Raw genomic sequence first — 25,556 nt, 5'->3', positions numbered from 1 at the left:
GTACTTGCTATTACCCTGTCTGGCGCTCGGCATTAAGGGGCAAAAACAAGGACTGGTCGGCTCTGAGTCAGTATCTCTGTGTCTGAGTGGGGTATTCATGCTAAACTGCGGCATGGTATCTCAGTGGGCTAGCACTAGAAATCGGCACCAGTCCGGACTAGTACAAGCAACAACACCTCGCTATATAAGTGCAATAATCTTGGACGCGACGTTAAACCCAATTTCCCCGGCATCGAGATGACCCATTTGATAAAAGTGAGCCGAGCGGTGTTTTAGGTGTCTAGTATTAGAAGCATACGTAAAATATATCCTAATATTCACGTATTCTGTCTGCACGGCGCACTATGTTCCATACAACACCAAAGTACATGTAGCGTCACCTATATAATACAAGGGAAACAGCACATCTAACATCAGATATGACCCAACACTGATATTGCATAATGCCCGAGTAGGATAGAGTGTCGGAGATAGATCTAGAATGGCGAATATTGAAAACTTTAACTTTTACGCAGAAAGTGTGTGAAATATGAAATAATTCAACATTTGCAATAGATTTATATTTATGAGTGATTCTTTTTAAAAACCGCAGCAGCAATATTCCAGTTATATGAAGTCGACTTGTTTTTAATGGAATCTGGTCATGTTAACAAGGGAAACGATGTTGTGGTGCGCCCCCTTTCTGAAGCATGATAATCACGTTTACATTTGGAAAACATCAAACATTGGTGACTTAAAAAATAAAAATGAATTAACGAACTTTTGGCTAACGAACGCAAATTGTTTCGCGAATTATTTCAATTCAAAACACGTTTCGTGCACACTCCCCACCCTTTTTTTCCAAAACGCTGTGCAACCATACACACCATTTTCTTAAAGTTTCTGGGGGCACTGGTGGTCCATTCGTCTAAGGCGCCGCAATTTGCTGTGCAGAGTTGCGTCCCTTGGAAACCTATGATTGTGGATTCGAATCCCGGTTCGCCCCGATTATGTTTCTAGGTTTGTCAGCACCATAGCTGTGCTCATGGGTTTCACCGAAGTGGTAAACGTCTGAGACCTGCATTACTTCGGGATTTCCTCCCACATTAAGCTGACACGCCGTGATATAACTGAACTACTGTAAAAAGCGGCGTGAAACCCAATTCACTCACTCACTCTTAAAATTCTATCCGCGCTTACTATCACCTCTGTATCCGCGGGGTTTACTACTGAAATAAATGATGGAGCGTGCACTCCGTTGTTTTCTACTAAGTCTATGAACTCATGGGTAATAGAATAGAAGGTACATGCTTTTCTGTTATTTTCTCTACATTATAACTTTATTTATAAATTCCTGATATGTTGTTAGTTGTTCCTTTTTTATATTTATACCCTGAAATGCATGACATTTGTTTGAATGTTTACCGCAATAATGGGAGGGGGGTTCATCACAACAATTAGCGCGGTGACCACCTGAAATAGTTGCTGCGCTCATATACTGTTGAAAGACCGTTTTTATCAAATTTAGTATGTAGAAAAAAACATAATGGAAGATGTAAAACAGGGAATGAATTGAAACCAATATTGTTTATATTGTTTTAAACATGCCTGTGTTGATTGACCATTTTGGCAAAATATATTTAATATAAGTTTAATTTGTTTGCGATTTTAATATAGACATGCTATTTTTTGCAGTCGTGTTGATGCCTCGCATCCAACTTTTCTTGTGATGCCTATATGTAGCATTATCACGACTGTGACCTCAGATTGACATCTATGTTGGGTATATATTGCATGTACAAAGGTCCTGTTTGGCGAGAGAAGACACCAATGACTGGCCAGCCCTACAGCCTATATTTCTTTTATGTATCTCGTTTGACAAAATCGATGTCATGTGTTTTTTTATCTGGACCGAGATTATAATGATTAGTCGTGCAATTACATGTCGCCATACCATTTAGTGCGGTCCTTGTCGTCAACCAACTTCCGGAAGAAAATGTCCGGATATGAGATGTTGGATAAGAGGTGGGCGGAAAACAATAAACAAAACATGCTTTTATTGCTGTGATCGGACAAAATAACAGGGGTACTCCCTTAGGGAAACTCTAAAAACTAAACGAAAACACACCTGCCACGTTATTTCCCTATTTGCACTTAATACCTAGGTACGTAAGAACGGTGCTCTGGCACTAAAGTAAAAGAACTCACTGCATGCTTGAGCACATGATGGTATTATCCAATATCGTTGATGTCTTTTTTAATGAACAAAAAGAGTAAGGGAACAAAATATTTGGGGGGATTTTGTGTCGTGAAATTGTGTACTCACTCTTCACTACAAAAATATCGCCAAAGTGTTTTATTTCATTATACAACGCTGGTACAATGCGCCGCCATTCGATGTGTGTTACCTCCCTTTGCAGTGCTTGCCTCCGATGATTGATGGTTTAGATTTTTGGAACCTGTTCCCATCGGTTCCATATCATGACGTCTCTGCAGGCTTTAATATTACGTGTTTATCAGTGTATCAGTTTATCAGTTCACTGATTACCCCTGATTACCCTACTCACACATGGATAAGTCCCACTTTCGCATATGACAGTAAAATAGCGTCTATTCCTTTCACTAGAAATGGACCACCTCCGAGGTCTAGTGGATGGAGCGTCTGCCCAGAGAGAGGAAGGTCGGTGGTTCGATACCCGGCCGCTTCATACAAACGCTAAACGAAGGTACTTGTTGTTACATGGCAATATAAATGCAATAATCTTGAATGCGATGTTAAATCCAATTTTCACACTTCATGTTTCAACGAAGGAAAGCATATTATTGTATTGTATTATTTGTATAACTGTGTATATGTGGTGATGTGGCTTAAGTTTGGAGAAACAATAGAATTACGAACGGAATTATCTCCCTTGCACTTGTAGACGAGAATTTCAATTGGATACGTCAGAGATTTAGGCTATTTTAAAAATGGATTATCTCAGGAATATGTTATTTTGTATAAACATATTTTTTAATGGAGACTATTTTTTATCTATTTGTCTTTGAATGAAAGGGTAACGCATTTTCTCATCAGACACAGCATTTACTCCCGTTTAACAATACCGACCAGTCCTTGGTTTAGCCCTTTAATGCCGAGCGCCAGACAGGGTAACAACAAGTACCATCTTTTAACGTCTTTTGGTATGACGCGGCCGGGAAGTGAACCCCGGACCTTCCGCTCTCCCACCAGACCACGATGGCGGTACCAGATTTAATAACCAGACAGAAATCACACAATATCAACCACTCATCACGAGCCACACACAAATCGCACCATGTCTGGATTAAGCTGCATACCCCTCTTTTCCACACATTACACAGAATCCCAACACAAGACAGCAACCATTCCCCAACATACACCCTAAGCACGACATGCTTACCCTTTTCGCGAACACCAGGTGTCATTACTGATTTTTAGTGACCCTTGCATACACATTGTATCATCACTTCACCCTATGGTTTCTGTTTGGGAAGACATTCGGAACTGATAATTCTTGGCGTTGACATTTAGTGGAAATGTGATACTATTTGTTGTTTAACGCCGCACTCAGCAGCATTCCACCTATATGATGGAGGTCTTTAAATAACCCAGTCTGGCCCATACACGCCAGTGATTGATGTCATGAGCATAGATCCACGCAATTGGGATATGATCAACCAAGTCATCGAGCCTTACCACCCGACAAATGTAGTCGCTTTTACGACCTGCACAAGTTGCTGTGGGCCTATATTGTCGCCCTGATTCGGGGAAATAACACAACTAATGGTATAATGAGAAGGGTTTATTACAGTCTATGATAACAGGAAGAGATCGATGTTGAGTGATTAAATTCAAGAGTAGTCATGAAACATATCGATGTATAGAATTCGATAAGAGAAAACGTTCAGTAATATAGATGAATACAGGAATAACTAATGATATTTGTATAATTGAGAATCAGATTTAGAAAAACGGAGAGGAGGGCGGATAAATAATCATTATCAAAATATACACACGAGTATGGGATATTTACAATGTAAAAGCATAGTTAATACGATAAGGCAAGCGTTCTTGATTGGTCAGATATTCATGACGTCTTTGCTGTCAATCATGACAGCTTGCAGACCGAGCACAGGATGATGGACAATATTGCTGTACAGGTGGTCACGTGATACTGTAGCCTCTCACTTCGCTGTCATCATCTTAACGAATTCTGTGAAGAAAAACACAAATTAAAAGTGAGAGCTTGTTTGATAATGTTATGGCTAAGTAAGTGATCTTCAAGCCACCTTGGCCAGTATGCCAGTTATGCCACGGCGTGTCAGTTGAAGAATACACGAAATGATGCAGGTCTCAGACGTTTACCACTTTGGTGAAACCCACCAGCACGGGTATGGTGCTGACAAACCTAGAAACATAATCGATGCGAACCGGTATCCGTACCAACAATCACAGATTTCTGGCGTTCCAAGTAACGCAACTCTGCACAGAGCGAACTGTGGCGCCTAAGACGACTGTGTCATATCCGTGTTGCTTTCAATGCAAATTCTCTTGTGATGACTGTGATAACAGAACCGGCTTTTAGACCACGATTTTTCATAGGTTACGTTCGTCTAAACCAAGCGATTACATCCCATTCATTAAGCTTTTGGTTTTGGTTGTTGTTTTACGCCGCACTCAGTAATACCCCATCTATATGACAGCGGTCTGTAAATAATCGAGTCTGGACCAGACAATCCAGTAATTAACATCGTGAACATCGATCCACGCAATTGGGATCGATGACATGCATCAACCAAGTCAGTGAGCCTGACCACCCGATCCCTTCAGTCGCCTTTTAAGGCAAGCATGGGTTGCTGAAGACCTATTCTACCCCGGATATTCACGGGTCCATTCAGTAAGCACTGGATTTTTCATATGGAATGTCATCGATTACAACAGAGAAGTCAAATGTAAGTCCTAATTGCCTGTATATTGCTACCCAAAACTGGTTGAATGAATTGGGTTTAACTCCGTTTCGAACAATCTTTCAGTTATACAGACAATCCAGTGGATAACACCATGAGCATCGATCTACGCAATTGGCAACAACCGAGTCAACAAGCCTGACCACCCGATCACGTGAGTCGCCCCAAATAAGCATTGGTTGCTGAAGACCAGTTCTAACCGGGATCTTCACGCACTAATATTGTAACAAGTGTCATGAGTTGGATCAATAGCACTGATGGAACTACAGAACTCATTTCTCCAACTAGAACAATGAACGACCTTGTAGACGGTCGTCATATTAAAACACCATATACATGTACGTTTGTTTAATTTGTTTAACGATGCTTTAGTGTAAAACAGGCATTATTCTAATGACCCATTCGGCATCTGAGACACATGAATACTTTTTTCAATTACAGAGTTTTACCAAAGGCAGTATGGCTATTGCCCAAAATGTGAAATCAATACTTTTTGCATTTTCCCTGTATTTTGTAAGCCATAAATCGTGAATGATTGCTTCCAGGACAGGACAATGATCATGAAAACGGTAAAGTCCTATCTCAGTCCAGAACGGATGAATGTGTACGCGTCGTGAGCCGTCAGTCAAATGTCACATTATCACATGATTGATAGAAATACACAAGTAGAATCTGTCCGACTGTTACGCGGTGCGAATAAGCAGGGTCAGAATTAAATTTACGAACAATAATTGCAATCACATCTCTGGACCGCAGGACCACTCGTATGTCCATTTACGATGACGGCGACATGAACGGCAGTGGCATGGTTGAATGTAGTTGTCTCGCGTTGTAGACGTGGCTCGCAACAGACAGTTGTCTACAAATGTTTCGAGTAGATTACATGTGCCCATTGTTTCGCCAAAAAATATTGTGTCTGAGTCTGGTCAGGAAATCAATACACGTATGGAGCTACGAACTTGACAATAAAGCGGAATTCAATGCCACTGGAGACTCGTTGTCAGCGTGTGATGAATTGGCGCTGTGAGGAGGACGGCTCTGATCTCACATCCTGCCGGAACACAACTGATTTCATTTACACCGACCAGTCATCTCAACGTCAAAAGTCAGTTTCAGTTTAACTTTTATTCCATTGAGACAATATCGTGCTGGTTATGCAGCTATGGCTTGCCTGTTTGCCTGTTTAGATTTATTTGGGTGGGCGATACCATTGAATATACACATCGCTTTATGAGTCGATGACTCACCAACTGCGCGTAACGCTGATTGTTATTTAACCCGTACTTGGCAATATTCAAGCTTTATGGCTGCGGTCTGTAAACAATCGAGTCTGGAAAGCCAATCCAGTGATTGACATCATGAACATGTATCTACCCAATTGGGATACGATGACAATCAACCAAATCAGCGAGTCTGACCACCCGATCCCGTTGGCCGCGTCTTAAGACAATCATGGGATGCTGAAAACCAGTTTTAACCCGGATATGCACAAGCACTCCGCGTAACGACGCCAATGTAGGAACCTATGTATTTCCCCATAGACCGCGGGAAAGTGTACTATTTCTTTGTGCACCGTACTACAAAGCAATCATACAAAGTCCCGTTTTCTGCCATTGATGATGAGTACTTGGATAGTCTTGCATTACTATTCCTGGTTGCAATTATTAAAACGTAAATCTAACAAAACAAGTTAAATGCTATGAAAATGTAGCTTTCCTCGGTTACAAAAAGGTATCTCCGAAGATAACGACCGACTTCAAAGAGTCCCCCCATCCACCGAGAGTGCTGCGGTAGACAACAGGGTCCGTTGCACAAAGCGATCTTAGCTCTAAAAAAATCCTTACTCCCATACTTTAACATAGCTATTGGTAGTCTTAGTGTTAACATCGCTTTGTGGAACGGGGCCCCATGTCATTTCGGTGTATCCAAAAACATGGATGCTATGTTACAATAGCCATTTTAGACAGCTCAAACACATCTTAATTTCAAAGAAGTGTGTTACGTACCTTCATAATTTACTTGTCCATCACCATCAATATCTGCTTCCCTGATCATTTCATCTACTTCATCGTCAGTCAACTTCTCGCCCAAGTTTGTCATGACATGCCTCAATTCAGCTGCACTGATGAAACCGTTGCCGTCCTTGTCGAACACTCGGAATGCTTCTCTTAGTTCCTCCTCTGTATCCGTATCTTTCATCTTTCGCGCCATCATGGTGAGGAATTCTGGGAAATCTATTGTCCCGTTTCCTGTGATATAAGAACTTTATTAAATCTAGGGACGGAATTGGGTTAAAGAGAACATTTTACATCAACACGAAATATCAGCCTAATGCGATGCGGGTCGTAGACATTATCATTTCGATGAGTGAGAGAGTTGGGTTCAACAGTAATTCCAACTATCTCAGGGCGTGTCATTAATCAGGCAGGAAAGCTCGATGTGAGGCAGGTCTTAGACGTTTACCGAGAAACATAATCGGGTTTGAACCTACTATCATAGGTTTCTGGCATACCCAAGGGACGCAACTCTGCACAGCGAATTGCAGGGCCTTAGACGACAGGGCCACCGGTGACCTCATCATATTGATGAAACCAACGAGCACGGATATGATTCTGACAAAGGACTTGACACACTATGTTATGGTGCTAAGCAAACATTAACTTAAGATTTCAGTGAACTTGAAAGCCATTATTTTCTCTGTGTAGTATGTATGATTTACCATCAGCATCTACTTCGTTGATCATGTCTTGCAACTCTGCCTCTGTTGGGTTCTGACCTAGTGACCTCATGACGGTTCCCAACTCCTTGGTTGTGATGGTGCCATCGCCGTCTTTGTCGAAAAGGCTGAAAGCCTCCTTGAATTCTGAAGAAAGAAGAACAATAGATATATAGACAAACAGATTACAGGATTTTATTCCGTGAGTACCACACACAACTTTCTTCAATTCGGAGAGAGAGAGAGAGAGAGAGAGAGAGAGAGAGAGAGAGAGAGAGAGAGAGAGAGAGAGAGAGGAGGTGTGTGTGTGTGTGTGTGTGTGTGTGTGTGTGTGTGTGTGTGTGTGTGAATCTGCTATTTCGGGACTATTTAAAAAGATGGTCACCGTGGTTGCTCCCATTCAAGCTCTGCACATACTCGGAAACCATTGTGATACCTGGGGGGCGGGTTGCAAGAGTAAGCAAGTCAATCGCTCATACCGGGGTCTGCAACAGCTCCAAGTGCTTGCGCACTCCAAATGCGCAACTACCGCTTAGTTGCCTTGCCTTTATAAACAACGTAGCAGAAGGGGGGTTGGATGGCGAGCTGATGAATTTATGATTACTTTGAAGATGCGGAGCAGACTGAGGATGATGGAGTGTTTGCTGCCTTTGCCGATTTCCCAGTTGATCTAGTCAAGATGTCTTGTTCCACTGTCGAACACAGTCGCCATTTTGGTTTGAGAACGAAGCGATCTCAGCCAGCGATTTGTACGATTGCAAACGCCTTAAAGTTAGCGCCCCGTTGTAAGGCGAATCGTTGAAAACGCACCCCTGATCTCCATACTAACGGCCCCGTATATGGCTAGAAAAGATACCGGGCGCTTATGCTTCTCCGTGGGTATTGCTTCACGGAACATAGGTTTGTGAGGCAATGCACACACACAATAACCTATTCCCATATCACTGGGCTCACCTAGCAGCATTTCTCTCCAACAATAAACACAGTAACCCCTTGACAAGTCTTACTCTACAAAACATTGACATGTATCAGGTTACTCGCAGATGAATATTTTATGACCAAGGTACATCCAGCATTCATCGACTGGCGTTCAGATCAATTCATCTCACCGTGTTTTTTAACACAGAAATGTCCAAATCGTATATATTGCTACTTTCAATAAATATATATCAGCAATGAATATATACGACCAACACACATACGCTCTAGCAATCATGACACCAATAGTACAGAGGCAGTCTGGTGTCATAAACACTCATGTAGTGAATGCCAATACAATTATAGTTAATTTTTAATGTACATACTTCATAATAATGAATTTAGTAATACCAATATCAAATGATGGTTGCGGATTTGATATTACGCCTTATATACTTTAATAAATGTGTATAGAAATCCATCCAGTAAGAAAAGTCCAGAGCACTGACATGTTATTGACATTTTAAGTGAGTGAGTATGGTTTTACACCGCTTACACCGCAATATTCCAGCAATATCACGGCGGGGGACACCAGAAATGGGCTTCACACATTGTACCCATGTCGGGAATCGAACCTGGGTATCGGCGTGACGAGCGAACGCTTTAACCACTAACCTACCCGACCGCCCCTGACAACTTAAGGATTAAAGTCATGACCAGGGTGTGCACCTAAAGTAATATTCCAGCTGTATTTTGTCCATGTTGACAAACGCGAATTTGGGCCAGCCAAACTAATATTTGATAGTATAAGCAACGATCTACGCCGTACAATATATATATGTTCCCAAACATGTTTGAATATATTAATTTGTCGTGAGGTATTACATACAAATCGATCTTTGGACATGTGCTGGATGTTATGAAAAATAATGTGTCGTGGGTACCAAAAATGTTTGAAGCTTCAATTTAGAGAATGAAATTGAATGTTTTGAATAAAATTATTAATCCATCTCAAACAAAACTCCCGGCCCGGCCCGGCCCGGCCCGGCCCGCCCCGGCCCCGCCCACCCCCAGAATATTGATGGTAGGTTTGTTTGTTTGTTGTTAAACACCGCACTCAGCAATATTCCAACCATCTGAAGGCGGTCAGTAAATAATCGAGTCTGGACCAGACAACCCAGTGATTGATGTAATGAGCATCGATCCACGCATTTGAGATCGATGACATGCATCAACAATCTGCGAGCCTGACCACCCGATCCCCTTAGTCGCCTCTTACGACTGATGTAGGTCCCGACAGTAGCCCGTCCTATCTGTTTAACTCGGAATCATCAGTTAGACGTCATGTTTGGTACAATGTTGTATTTTTGTTGTTTAACGCCAGTCAGCAATCTTTCAGCTACACCACAGTGGTCCCTAAATATTCAAGCTGCCGCCTGGCAAACCAATGCTCGATTTGCATATTTAACTTTCACGGCTAGCGGTCGGGGATGGTGACACAAGCGTCAAAGTGACAGAACCTGACCGCCTGTGCCTCGTAACAGCCGGCTTCTAGCACGAGCAGGAGGTACGAGGGACCTATTCTCGTTAGGGATCCCCCATTGTTTTAGAAACTTGTATTCGGTATTGCCGTTATTTGAGTGGGCGGCATAATCGAGACGGGGGGCACACAAAAAGGGCAGGGGGGAACGCTGTCTATACTAAACCAAAACAATGTATGCATGATCTTCCCCAGGTGTGCCTGCTAATTCTTCGTGGTCTTTAAAAGACGATGTGACATGGCAACTTGAATAACCGTTCTGCTCTATATTACTCAGACACGCGGGAACAGGTGCAGTGTTCACATGGTTCAACGTAGTGCTCAGGGGTTTGTGTTTGGGAGTGTCATGGCGCAAAAGATTAGGTCGACGTATATTAATAATGCAGCAGACTGCAATATTACACTATATCGCAGTAAATATAAGAAAATAAATAAATGAAGAAATAAAAAAAACGTTATAAAAACATATAACACAAAGACATGGTTGGCAGCATTACTAACGACTATATTTGCATTTTCTAAAACAATGAATCTACATAGAGGTAGCTGTAATCAGTTGTGATATTTGGTTCTTTTTAAACCGTTATATATGTTACTACAGAGTTTAGGTTATGTACCGATTGCGGCATGGTTTTCATTTACCAAGGTTCTTCTATTTATCTACATAACTATGTACAAATGCCGCTTTGGATTTCTGATTTCATAACAGATACATAAATTATTAGGGAAGACATACGCTTATCGGCAAAAACACTGGAATTTGGCCCTTCGATCGATACTTTTCTCACTATTCATGTTATTATTAATTTAAGATATGTGTGGAACTCTACAGTTTTAAACACCATGTGAGGTCAATGATAAATGTTTTCGTGGCGAGGAATACCATCAATACTTAACAATATCATGACCAGTCGCTTACACGAATAACGTACGGCACCGATGTAATAATATATGCATAAGAAGTGTGCCACAGTCTTCATGGTGTGGAGTGGAGGATGTCGCTGGAGAGCGATCCCTCACACGGTACCTTGATTATTCATAACTGTGGTGACATACGCCACGTGTTTATTCTTATCAATAACCCGGTCGTTGACAAAGTACGTCTTTCGTCAATCTCACTGATTAGCATCTCTGTTAAAAATTCCCAAGTGCACCGATGTGCTAACAGTCAAGCAGAGAGTGTAGTGCACTACAGTGAATAGCAAGGCTAAGTCTGTTGTCAGTGGTGCTTACATATGCATATTCGTCTGCTATTACACTTGAATTAGAGGTGCTCCCATATGCATATCCGTCTGTTATTAAACCAGATTCACCGGTGCTTACATATGCATCCAATAAATGTTATAACACCTGCATCAGTAGTGCTTACATAGGCATCTACGTCTGTTATTACACCTGCATCATTATTGCTTACACATGCATCCAATAAACAAATTATTACATCTGCATCACTATTGCTTACATGGGCATCTATGTCCGTTATTACACCTGCATCAGTAGTGCTTACACATGCATTCAATAAACATATTATTATATCTGCATCACTATTGCTTACATGGGCATCTACGTCCGTTATTACACCTGCATCAGTAGTGCTTACACATGCATCAATAAACATATTATTACATCTGTATCACTGTTGCTTACATGGGCATCTACGTCCGTTATTACACTTGCGTCAGCAGTGCTTACATATGCATCTACGCCTGTTATTACACCTGCATCACTATTGCTTATAAATGCATCTACGTCTGATATTACACCTGCATCACTATTGCTTATACCTGCATCACTATTGCTTATACATGCATCACCATTGCTTATACATGCATCTACGTCTGTTATTACACCTGCATAAATATTGCTTATACATGCATCTACGTCTGTTATTACACCTGCATCACTATTGCTTACATATGCATCTACGCCTGTTATTACACCTGCATCACTATTGCTTATAAATGCATCTACGTCTGATATTACACCTGCATCACTATTGCTTATACATGCATCACCATTGCTTATACATGCATCTACGTCTGTTATTACACCTGCATCACTATTGCTTACATATGAATCTACGTCTGTTATTGCACCTGCATCACTATTGCTTACATATGAATCTACGTCTGTTATTGCACCTGCATCACTATTGCTTACATATGAATCTACGTCTGTTATTACACCTCCGTCAGTAGTGCTTACATATGAATCTACGTCTGTTATTACACCTGCATCACTATGGTTACATATGAATCTACGTGTGTTATTACACCTGCATCACTATTGCTTATAAATGCATTTACGTCTGTTATTACACCTGCATCACCAGTTCTTACATATGCATCGGTATCAGTGGTGCTTACATATGCAACTGCATCTGTTCTTACACCTGCATTACTAGTGCTTACGTATGCATCTACGTCTGTTATTACAACTGGGTCAGCCGTGCTTACACCTGCCAGTAGAACTAACTCTTGTCTTGGTCGAGCTTTTAGTTCTTAGCACGCAACATAAATGATATATATTCCCACTGCTAATAGTAAAAGTCACGGCCTCATCTCACTGTTAATGACTAGCAATCTACCCGTGTTTCACACATGTTGGCGCAAGGGGTACTATTACCGGCAGGCAAACTACAATGGCTCCATTCACTGAGCGTGAAAGAAACACCCTCACATTCCATCAAGTTCATTTCACCCAACACAAAGGCAACATGGCATTAATAATGCGACCTTCATTCACAGCACAATTATCACAGCCTTGATTGGCACTAATAAACACGAAAAACAAGCCCGCGTGGTGTGAACAGCGAGTGAATGCGTAATGAGAGACATGATTCAATTATAGTGGCAGCAAGTTATTATCCCAAAGCGCTCTTAATATATGAATTATGATCTCATAATTTATTAACGTCTGGCGCAAATGTTGTGCTTCAAATGATATCAATGGCATAATTCAACTCAACATCGGGCATAGTTTTATTGCAAAAAAAAATATTTACGCCTCAACCACCTTCCAGCTTTTTCATGGCAGTCTGTAATTAACCAGAGTGAGTGAGTGAGTGAGTAAGTGACCCGATCCCTTAGTCCCATCATGCAACAGGCGCCCCCTGAAGATCCGGTGTAGAATAGGTCTTCAGCAAACCATGCTTGCGGTAAGAGGGGACTAAAAGGATCGGGTGGTCAGGCTCGCTGAAGTGGTTGATACATGTCATCGTATCCCAGTTGCGTGAAAAGATGCTCATGGCATCAATCACTGGATTGTCTAACAAAATCATACAACAGGCAATGGTTGCTTTGTACCCATGTGGGGACTCCAACCCGGGCTATCGGCGTGAAAACCGGGCGCACTAACCACTAGACATCCCCACCGATATCATACAGTTACGGGCTACACTGAAACGGGGAATGACGGTTTACAGACATAGAAGCAATGTCAGTCATTGATGGCAATACCATTGCTTCTGTCACACACAAGTCTTTACTCACCAGCGATCTGTTCTTCTGTCAGCTGGTCTGCCTGTAACAAACAAAACAAGGACGTGAGTCATTTGATCATAAACATTCAACAGGTGCAAGTGTCTATTTCACGTAGGACAACATCTGACTGACATGTTCCAAACACGTCCCAGTGCAGTAAACACCGAGTGGGTTTCCGCAATATGACATATACTAGTCAATAATGTACGTAGCCTGGCTACCGAGTAAACATAGAGGGGTTTGAGAAGATCGATTGTATTAAAAAATACATGCCATGTCCGCTGATTTCCAGCAAAGATAATAACAAACAGAAAACAGAATTTCTCTTTCCTGAAATTTGTCATGTTATTATTAAAATTCGGATATAAAGTCAAAGAGTTAGTTGAAAAGGCAGCTGCATAGTAGGTCCAAATATAGATATCCCGATATATGTTGACATAAGATAGACATGTTGAAGGGTTAACCCAAAATATTTTAAATATGTGAGACAATACAGATAAATACTTGAATACATCGGAAGCAGACTTAAAGAGTGAGTGAGTATGCTTTTACGCCGCTTTTAGCACTATTCCAGCAATATCACGGCGGGTGACACCAGTAATGGTCTTCACGCATATTACCCATGCGGGGAATTGGACCCGGGCCTTCGGCGTTACGATTAAACGCTATAACCACAAGGCTGCCCACCCCCTAGTCTTAAATAGAATATGGGTGACAAATAACAGATATGTACGTATACGAGATGTACAATGCAGATCAGAGACGTTAAAAACGTTCCGCTTTAATAACCTCCTAATTCAGATATTAATTAAGTAAGGTCTAAACGTTTGAGAAATCGTACAGGCATATTTTAACTAGGCGCTTACAGAGCTTAAGTACAGCATGGTACACTGAACCTATGACTGGGGAATTACCATCTCTTATGACAAAAATGTCAATAATAATTGGCATTCCTGGCACATTTATGGGAATGAGAATGATTGAACGCTGCGCACTAAGGGGATCCCGACAATTTATGATTTCGTTTCTTCGGTTGTTGTTTAACGCTCTATATGATGGCAGGTTGGACCAGACGATCCAATGATTCAGATTGTGAATAACGATCCACGCCGTCGAGGTCCGATGATATGCTATCAACAAAGTCAAAGTTTCTGGTGAACTGCTCTGACATAGAATCCCTACGGGACAAATTATTCTAAACTTGATACAAAACAAGCACTCAGCACTATGCCAGCTATATGACGGAGGTCTGTAAATATTCCAGTCTGGACCAGACAATCCAGTGATTGATATCATGAGCATCGATCTACGCAATACGATGACAAGCATCAACCGAGTCAGCGGGCCTGACCACCCGATCCCGTTAGTCGCCTCTTACGGCAAGCATGTGTTGCTGAAGACCTATTCTATCCTGGATCTTCACAAGTCCACAGAGTGAGTCACTGAATGAGTAAACTTTTAACGTCGCCTCGGCATTATTCAAGCCATATAGATACCAGCTGTCACGCCGAGAAATAACTGAATACTGTTTAAAACAGCGTTAAATGTAACTCCCTTGATTAATATATGTGAGTTGGTGTGATTTTATGCGGGCATTAGCAATATTGCAGCAATATCACCCAAAATTGATTTTACACAATGTACCATGTGGGGAATCGAGTCCGGACCGAAGGGGTAACGAACTAACGCTAACCACAAGGCTACCACACTACCCCATACTGTTCCTGATATACAATCTCAATCTTTATATTGATACACTGTCTCAATCTTTATGGCAAACTGGTTGTGAACAACTGTGATATATGGCCAAGTTGAAGGACCTGTCTTATCATACAGCGATCACTTATTGATGCATTCCACAGTGACACATATTCATGTCACCGAGAAATTCGAGCTTATTACAATACGTTGCTCAGATTGCTCAATTTATCAACATACAGAAATATATCAAATTCGAAACTGTCAGGGAAACATTGATTTTTTTTATTCATGTGTCATTCGGCCCAAGGCATAATCTTCATACCAGTAAGAAACATTTGATACACGATTGTCTGTTTTGACCTATCGTTGGCTACCAAAGATAAATTACCTGTTTGCTGCAAAAGCTGATAACACGCATTAATTGTCGTCTAATCTGATCCAGTCAAACTCACATATGCATTTTGATAACTACGAGTAGATTGTTTAGCTGCAGCTGCAAAACCAGATTATTTATTATTTAAATCTATGCGCCAGAATATTTTTGAAGCTCGGAAGCATTATTATAGGTCAAGGTGAATTAGTTTTTTCGATAACAATCTCAGCTCCCATTCCCCCCACTAATATCAAACGGTCGGTCACTTCGATATTCACGCTAGGCCGCTAGCCTGTGACTATTAAATTATTTTGAGGCCAAGCTAAATCCTCATCCTTCCTTGTCCTCATCTTCTGACAGACAGAAACTGTAAACACAGTAAATATTTTGTCTCATTCAAGCAGCAGTAGCTACAAACTCTTGAGGACGAGAGAATTAAGGTTTACACTCGTCCTCTGGACTAGTCTTAAAAAACGAAGTTCTAAGGCTGCAAGGGTCCTTCTGTGTGGCCACCCGTAGCGCTTGGCCCCGTCTCAAAGCTGGGGGCCACTTGACAACGGGGCAATGCCGTGGTAAGTAGATTCAAATAATCTTGGTTGAACTTGAAGACTTGATTGTGCTCGAATGATAAATACTAAAGGGTGATTAGAGAAACAGACGAGTGATTATCAAGTCTGCCCTCTGGCGGGTTAATGTATGCCTCGATTAGATAAGCAGCGGTAGGGTGTTACAAAGCCGATTACGATCACTAGGGAAAATCAACAAAGACCGAGGTTGGCGATAGGTTTTAGGAGTGTCCCCTACCTATGCAATGTATACACCATGTTCCAGTTCAGTTGTCATTGTTAACCGGTCAACAGTAGCCATGGTATCGCTATGGTGAAAACTTAACGCCAAGACTCATAGTTATCACATGTCACACGTTGCAAAGCATGAAGATGTGTCGTTTGAAAACAGGTGTCGCAAATATGCTAACACTTCTGAAGAGTATCCATAGCAACAGTTGGATTGTTCTCTTAGGACAACCGAGGCTTAGAAGCTAGCACAAATCTTACAATCAAACCAAAATGTTGAATAATTCAGCTAGCATCAGGACTGGACAATTTACTTCCATAAAATATTTTTCCCCATCTAAACCTTTAAACCACAACACGAAGTTGTGACTTTTGAAAATTTCTACCTCTGCAGTTGTGGAGATTACACAAAATAACATTCCAGCCTCCGCGATTAAATTGATCTCGTTGCCAAGGGCTATTGGATGATCTCAACGACATTCTTATACGCCTCACCTATAGGCATAGATGAGTGAATCAGTAGTGATCCAGATGGAGAGTTGTAACACACAATTAAGCAGTCATTGTTAGTCCTGCGCCGTGACTAAATGCCTGAGCAAGTCTAGATCAACTTTGAAGTCTAGTTTCCTTGATTCCACACGAAAACACCAGAAGAGAAAAGGTTCTTTTGAACAAAATATACAATTATTTTAAAGAAATGTTTTCGTATTCTTAGTGTTTGTCTAAGTCATGATGACAGAGTCATGGAACAAGCTTCGTGCTCATTTAGGCACCATGTCCCCGACAGCTTTCCATACATGGGAATAAATGTCTGTACTTCAATAAACACACAGTGTCCGTGAACATCATTATCGTATTTCACGTTGTCATGGGGGTTGACGAATTGGACAAAAATAAGAAAATGATTCGTTTTAAACAGTTGACAGTGAATTTGGTAGTACTCTTTCATCATTTCTTTAGGGAAGCTTTGTATAAGCTGACGTGTTTCAGGGGGATAAAACTCGTTTTCAAAACAATATCTAGGTTTCTTGTTTCAACAGATCTGTTTCATGGTCTCGGGTTTCGAGGTGTCTGAATCCCAGTATACATTCAACACACCAAGACGGTGACATTCATAGCTTGGTAATTTACATGCTAAGTAAGCGTTTACTTGTTTCAACCTTAACCGCCAGTCAGAGAGGGCGAGAGAAATAGTACAAATGGTCAGGTTACAATAAAATCTTCAATAACAGTCGTAAAAACGTACCTTACTCTTTCTGTCACAGGAATTCTTGTGATAATGTATAACGGTTTGATTGTATATTTGTTTTAACGTTACACACGCAATACTATTGCAAGCGGCCTGTAAACAATCGACCAGATAGACCGGTGAATAAAATGAGCAACGGCCAAGCTGTCGGAGACGATGACATTGAAACTAGCCAAGTCATCGACCCTGACACCCGAACCATCTGGTCGCTTCTCACGACGAACATAGGTTGTTTCGGGGCCTTTGGTACTCCAAGATCCCCACGGGTAATAATGCATCCATTAAAAGTGATGCAGTTAGCCTAGATCATGAGACGAGTGCTACTTTCTGAATAAGTGTTTAATCCATCATGATAACGTTGCGCTATTGTTCTCAGCCAGGAATTCATTGCCATTGAACGTGCATTCTAAGTCATTATGCAGTCATATAGTGAGTTGGGTTTAACGCCGCTTTTTACAGTATTCCAGTTATATCAGGGCGTGTCAGCTAAATGTGGGACGAAAGCCCGAAGTGATGCAGGTGAAACCCACGAGCACGGGTATGGTGCTGACAAACCTAGAAACATAATCGGGGCGAACCGGGATTCGAACCCACAATCATAGGTTTCTGGCGTGCCCAAGGGACGCAACTCTGCACAGAGAAATGCGGCGCCCCCGCAGTCATAGAGAAATTATATAACAACCATAACATAGAGAAGTCACTCGAAGTCAGTCGAAGTTCGTATGTTCGAGTTCGTTGATTTTACTCCTGGAATCAACCGATTCTCAAGTTGTATCCATACAGAATATAGAGCGTTACGGGACTAAGACAAATACATGCACATAACTGGCGACCCGTGACGAACCGGGTTATATTAGGTGTTCAATAACCCATGCTTTTCGTAAGAGGCAACAATGCTTGTCGTAAGAGGCGACTAACGGGATCGGGTGGTCATGCTCGCTGACTTGGGTTATGCATGATCACCGTATTCCAATCGCGTGGGTCGATGCTCACGATGTCAATCACTGGATTGTCTGGTCCAGATACAGACCGCCGTCATACAGCTGGAATATTGCTGACTGCGGCGTTAAGAAACAAACGAACAAAGCAAATATGGCAGGATATTACAGAAATGTGGCTTACCAACATGTTGAGAGGACGGTGAGGGAAACAATGGCTGTATGACCCTGTCTGTGCGATCCCTTTATATCTCTGCTGATGTAATGATCATCCAATGCTCAACTGGTATATTGAATATCATATACCTTGATGTACACGTTCTCGTACAGGCAATATTGCTTAATGCTGTGTATATGATAGCGGTTATGTCACAGGAACGCCAGAGAACACGTGTGGTCTAAGAAATGCCTGAGCCAGAGTGTCGTAGATCTGGTCGCCACAAGCTGCTGGTTTGATAGTTCACTACCAGAGGGGGTCTCGCTGCACTTAAGTGGACGGACTTTAATTTGAACGCTCTAGGTTTACTCTAATTACATATTTATAGCTCGTTTCGAGTAGTTCTATAAGTCTGCTTAATTTCCCAATTACTTAATTGCCATGGAAACCTGATCATTCAACTAAACAAATAAAAGCCCATATATGATCAACATGAATCACTGGCACTATTTTGCTCATATCTGGACCATCTTTCCATAAGTAATTGGTAATTCGCCCAAAAAGTATTCACATCAAACCGAAGGTTTACTGGATGATGATATCGTGTCATTAAAATATTTCGTGAACCATACAACAAAAATGCAAAGTTTGTGCGAGTGTGCCAAAATCATTGGCTTGTTGCATCGGGAACAACTCGTGCCTCCGCTGGTCATCCCATCAGGAAATAAAAGTTAGATATATAGGTGTCGTCGTGTGATATTCTGCACGTATAGTACACATGACGTATTGGGAACAGCCAATCTCTGAATCACAATGAGCTCAAGAGCTTATACAAGTAATTTCTACCAAATAAATTGCGTCTTTCATTGCGTTATTGCCATTTAAGGGTACATTGAGATTTTCTTATCGTCCTGCGAGAGATGCAGCCACAAATATATGTTACTGGTCTTGTTTGGTTTGTTGTTGAACGCCGCACTCAGCAATATTCCAGCTATATGACGGCGGTCTGTAAATAATCGAGTCTGGACCAGACAATCCAGTGATTGACATCATAAGCATCTATAAGAGCAATTGGGATACAATGACATGCATCAACCAAGTCAGCGAGCCTGATCATCCGATCCCGTTAGTCGCCTCTTGCCACAAGCATAGTCGCCTTCTACAGCAAGCATGGGTTGCTGAAGACTATTCTACCACGTATCTTCAGGGGTCAAATGTTACTGAAATTGGCTATATATCTATATATCTCCCCTTTTCGCAGTCCTATATATACCTCAGCAATATGTTGCAATGTACAGTGTAAACTATTCAGTGAAACTCACTCATAATCCGATCACGCATGGCACAGCTTCACTGACTACAGCGTCATGTGAATATGGAATCTATATCACGCACATGTCACCATGGCAAAATTGGCGTGTTGTGAATAATCAACCAATACCAGAGGCTTTCACGAAGTCTGTTCCCCTAGACCCGAGAGAATACATAAAAAACAATCCAGCTCAAGTCTAGAATGATTTGGCATATCTAGGTTGCCTCAGGCCCGAAATTAAGCATTGTTCTGGGCTCCAAATGTATATTCTTTTCAATCAGTAGATATATATTTTTGAAAAAGATAACTTTATTTCTGGGACTAAATGTTAGTCTAGCTTTTGTCTCAGTAACATTGGTAATCGAACACGGTTTTCGGCGCTTACAACGTTTAAGAAAGTACTTGTTTGGGACTATATTTCAAGGTTTTCAAATAGTATCAATTCTTCAAGAAAACTGTCTCACGTCAAAAATAAGAAAACATATTCAACAAAAATATAAGTGATGTGTGTATATGTTCACTAAGTTAATTTGACAATATCTTGGAATTATTACCTTCAGGACAGATTTTCGAATACTGTACATACAACAGTAACAAACCATAGATCAGCGAAACACCAAATATTCAAGTTCAATGATCCGCACATATGCTATAAAAGTGCAAAACTCGGACAGTACCTACGGACAGTACCTTTGGGCAGTTTTTTAGCCATATTGTTTTCTGCCAAATTATAGTCGGTGTTTCTAGTTAGAATGTCACCTATCACAAATGTCGAATCGTTTGGCCTTTCAGTCCAGGATAAACGATACCTCCCCTAATAGGGCGGTATAAATATATCATGAGCCATAATGTCGCCGCTATCTGTATAACCGTAGGTTGAATCTGGCAACCGAACATGGCAACGCGCTACCGCAGCTACCAGACAACGGTGGTGGAATACGTCTTATCGGGTGTGTTCGATTAGGTGACCCGGTCGTGCCCGTGCTTGTCAATCAGAGTGAGTGAGTGAGTGAGTGAGAGCTTGACAATTATCGGATATATCAAGGGCAGACGCTATTCGCGGGGATGCCCGTCAGCCAAAATCAGCGCACTAACCGTATCTCGTGACATTGTAATGAAAGTTAATAAAACAGTTCGTAATTAGGGCACCTCATTGTTAAAGGGAACATCTACCAAGAGGTATTTATGGTTTCCATAGAGACGCCACCTAATAAAAGTTTCAGGGCCAATAGTCATATATTCCACCTTAAATCAAATTGTGAATAACGTCTACAAGATCAAGCACGTAAATTACTGAACAGTAGGCAAGAAAGAACAATGCATGAGCATGTATCATTGATTGTGTTGGTCGAATTGTCTTGACACGGTTAGGTCATAGCTAATCAAAAATTAATGTATAATGTGTGCTGAATGTGACTAAAAGTACTGGAATATCAAGTCACCAAAATATCGGTTAATAGATTCTACGTCATTAACATTCTATGACATTCCTCTGTTCTGTATTGAGAGAAAGCAACTGATTGTACAGCACTCCTACCTGTTTTGAAGGTCGAACGGAGTAAGTAGAATTGCCTTCAACTATTCAAGGGCACTAATTTGTACTTTACCTACAGACTAACGAATCGCTACCGACAATTTCCACTGAGCAGGCACTTTACATATTTTAAATTACTAAATAATTTTGAAAAAATCAGATACGCTGAGAATTTATCAGTGAAATTGACCATGCACAATACAGTATCTTCTCCCAAACGTGACCATATAGTGATTAAAAGTGGCAAACGAAAAAAGGAATTCATTATTTGTCACCATGGGAATAAGTTGATTAACTCATTTATTTATATTTCGTTATTTGAATTATGAATAAAATATGTCAAAAACGGATTAAATTAATTAGCATTCCACTTGATATACAAGTACAAAATATGACAGTGGTAGTGTGTGAATGTAAATATATACATATATATATATACAATCAATCAGTACAGCGTAATCAGACCAGCGTGGAGCCATAATCATTATTAAATCTAATTGTTGATTTGCTCGCTGTGGGGAAGTTATACCGGACCATCATCATATATACTGCATGATCTTTGGCAACAGTGAGAGTAATTTTACACCTCTGCAATACCCCAGCAATATCAAGGAGGGGGGTGGGGTGGGGTGGGGGTGGAGGAACACCACTTTGTACCCAGGTGGAGAATCAAATCTTGGACGTGACAAGTGAAGGCTTTTAACCACCAGGATCCCCTACCGCCCCAATGAGACAACAATCTGTTGTGGCTACATTTTATTGGAGATTTATCCCAATCATTGCAGCAAGCTATAACAATGAGGAAAATTGGCTGTAATCGCATGTAGATCGTCACGTCCTTGTGCCACTACACAGAAACCGCGGCAGCTGGCGCGTGAACAATACCATCCCATCCAGATATGCATCGCTTGTCCGCAGGTGTATACAATACCATGAAACATACGCTTACAGTAAGGTACTACAATCATCGATTTCTCATAGCGTACAACTGTTTAGCCATATAGATTTGTGGAGATGGTACGTTTTCAATTGAAATAGGCTATTAACATATTCTGTTCATCCAATGCATGTTCGCTTTCATGTTCATGCTAGGTTACGAATCGGCCCGTATCAAATGTACCCGAGAGTGAGACCGTAGCCGTAGATACACAGCGGTACAGTGACGATGAAACCCGAGACAAGACAGGTATCATTATGGCAGGGATACAGTATTGTGTGTCATTGGGATGAAAATATAGGTAGTGGTTGGGAACTGAGGATAGGGCGTCATTAGGGTAAGATGGGGCGATGCATGTAGATGGGGCGATGCAATGTAGAACTCTACATATCGTTTGTAAATATTCTTAAAATAGCCTACATTCGATGTGCAGATTTTACTTATAGCCTCCTAGTATTTGTAAAGCCATTCGAGACGATGGGAAACTATAATACACACAATGTGACATCAAGGCTAATACAAACTGGATTTTCAAGTATGTCAAACAATTGAAATCTATACTTAGTCTTTCATGTCATGAAGCCAACATGACATGAGAGTGGAATACCATTCACATTTTCGCAGGCAGATCAACATGTCAAAGCCACAGTGTAAATAAAATAAACAAATGTGTGTTTAAAGTAGGGACAAGATATTATGTAAGAAAAAACTCCCTCTTTCAATAGCATACCGGGGCTGGAGTTTAAAAGATACATATGTAAGCATCGTTCTAACCCTGGTGTCGACCTCACTGTAATGCCCGGTATAAAAAATGTGTGCAATACCTACGTACTTTGTATGTTAAGCGTTCATGGCATGTATGGTGAATAATGATTGATCTACGAGGAAGTTGACAGAATGAGAGGTGCCAGCGCTAACAGTAGGGTCATCGGGTAAACGGCGCGCACATGTGTGCGAATAATTCTATTTATAGATCAGTTTGGCTATAATGTAATTGTGTTGTGAAATTCTTAGAAACATGTGATATGAGATATATTACTCTTTCGGAATGCAATGACATAAGACAATGCAATGTAAGCTCGTCAATCACGTTGAGCACTACAGCGTGCAAGATCCCATGCTCAGCATGTGGGACACTTGTTGATCACTGTCCTAATGAACATAGCTAGTATTTGGTATTTCTCACAGCAGGCCGACAACAAAATGTCCCGTATACTCGTACGGTGTAACTTTTACATCACCACAAAATTGGTTGTGATAAATAGGTCTTACCATTTCAGCGCTAGTCCTTGCGAGTTTTCCGAGCCGAGCGTGTATCAAGTGCGACCGAGTTTCTGTCGTCTGTGACTCGCTCCGCAGTGAGAGATTACTCCGCTTGCTCACGTGGACTTGATCACCGGCGTAGTTCGATCCGAATGACTTAAATCACTTTCGTCTCTGAATGGTCACTGTTAGCGGTAGACGTGCAGTGGGCTTGTGGTCAACGCCTCTCCGAGCTGCCCTTTTACATGATTCCGCTTCAACTGTTTATAATCCGCTGGACTTAGTGAGAACCGAAAAATACTTGTCGCAGTGACAACGGTGGTTCATTATGTAACAGGCTTATGCAATACACAAGTCGCGCTGTGACAGGACCGGTGTTCCATGCTTAGTGCAACGAAGCAATTAATCCCCCCTCCCCCCCCCCCCCCTCTTCAAACCAAGAAAAGGTTCATTTAGCTTGATTGAAAGTATGGTTCATAAACAAGAAGCCGACTTTATTCGGTTCTGAGATTAAGATTCAGGTTATAACTCAACCCGGGAACAGTGAATAGGGCTAGTTGGTGTTGTATGTTTGGGGGGTCGGTTTCATGAATACTCTGTATCGAGGAATTAGGATAATCGGCATTACGTAGTATAGACGTGCTTATATAAATTAACATATGGCTTTATCATGATAATAGGGACTACGGATGGTCCGGTTATCTAAGGGTGGTTGGGTGGTTTGTTGTTTAACGCCGCACGCAGCAATATTCCAACGGTCTGTAAATGGAGTCTGGACCAGACAATCCAGTGATTAATATCATGAGCATCAATCCACGCAATTGGGATTGATGACATGCATCAACCAAGTCAGCGAGCCTGACCACTCGATCCCGTTAGTCGCCTTTTACGCCAAGCATAGTCACCTTTTACGGCAAGCATGGGCTGCTGAAGACCTATTCTACCCCGTAATCTTCACGGGTTATCTAAGGCGCCGCAATTAACTGTGCCGAGTTGCCTCTCTTGGGCACGCCAGGAATCGATGTATGATTCTGGGTTAGAACGCCCCGATTACGTTCTAAGTTTGACAATTTGTTTTGTTTGTTTGTTGTTTAACGCCGCATTCAGCAATATTACAGCGATATGAAGAAGGTCCGTAAATAAATCGAGTCTGGAACAGACAATCCAGTGATTGACATCATGAGCATCGAGTGTAAATGGGTTGTGAACTGATCTTCAGCAACCCATGCTTGTCGTAACAATTAAATTGTCTGGTCCAAACTCGATTATTTACAGACCACCGTCATATAACTGGAAAATTGCTGAGTGTGACGTTAAACAACAAACAAACAAACAAACAAACATCTTCCCGAGGCAAGAGAGTTAACTGACTTTTGATTTGACTATGCATAGACTCGTTAGTCCAGCCAAAATGTAACTCCACAATATCAGCCTAGTTCGGCAAGGGTGGAAACTGCCAGTGGACTTTTATAGTCAGTTAACTAACTCTCTTGCCTCGGGAAAATGACAAACAAACAATGTAATGAAGTAGGAAATGTGCGATGGAAAAACTTCCGTCTGACCTGTTAGCATTACCATATATTTTATAATGTTTATTTTGCCACCTTGGAAGTGAAATATTAATGCTTAAATTTTAGTACATATAATAAAATGATGTAGAATATCATAGCGATG

The 25,556-nt window shown here is 41.3% G+C and overlaps 1 protein-coding gene across 2 annotated transcripts; it reads right to left on the bottom strand.

Annotated features, from left to right (window-relative positions):
• Window positions 1-3,790: 3,790 nt before the first annotated feature.
• Window positions 3,791-24,203, bottom strand: LOC139442725 (calmodulin-like). 2 transcript variants are annotated; one of them, XM_071223606.1, is made up of 5 exons: window positions 23,892-24,203; window positions 13,634-13,664; window positions 7,688-7,831; window positions 6,975-7,217; window positions 3,791-4,214 (listed from the first exon to the last, which is right to left on the bottom strand). In XM_071223606.1, the coding sequence occupies exons 1-5, from the start codon at window positions 23,892-23,894 to the stop codon at window positions 4,186-4,188; spliced, it is 450 nt and encodes a 149-aa protein (XP_071079707.1). In that variant the 5' UTR covers window positions 23,895-24,203; the 3' UTR covers window positions 3,791-4,185. The 2 variants fall into 2 exon arrangements, with proteins under 2 accessions (XP_071079707.1, XP_071079706.1); XM_071223605.1 differs by lacking the exon at window positions 23,892-24,203 and adding an exon at window positions 18,864-19,093.
• Between the last annotated feature and the right edge of the window lie 1,353 nt (window positions 24,204-25,556).

This window comes from Haliotis cracherodii, unplaced genomic scaffold (assembly GCF_022045235.1).
Source record: "Haliotis cracherodii isolate W230 unplaced genomic scaffold, xgHalCrac1.p SCAF_5, whole genome shotgun sequence".
Lineage (NCBI taxonomy): Eukaryota > Metazoa > Mollusca > Gastropoda > Lepetellida > Haliotidae > Haliotis > Haliotis cracherodii.
The sequence above is the reverse complement of the archived record's forward strand: the minus strand, read 5'-3'. Positions and strand labels throughout refer to the sequence as shown.

What these genes read in the sequence shown, in the direction of transcription:
- LOC139442725 (XM_071223605.1), bottom strand. An exon ending in GACAGAAGAACAGATCGCTG is followed by an intron (nt 7,832 to 13,633) that starts GTGAGTAAAGAC and finishes TTCTTTCTTCAG; the next exon opens with AATTCAAGGAGGCTTTCAGC. An exon ending in TGGACAAGTAAATTATGAAG is followed by an intron (nt 4,215 to 6,974) that starts GTACGTAACACA and finishes TTTTCTTCACAG; the next exon opens with AATTCGTTAAGATGATGACA.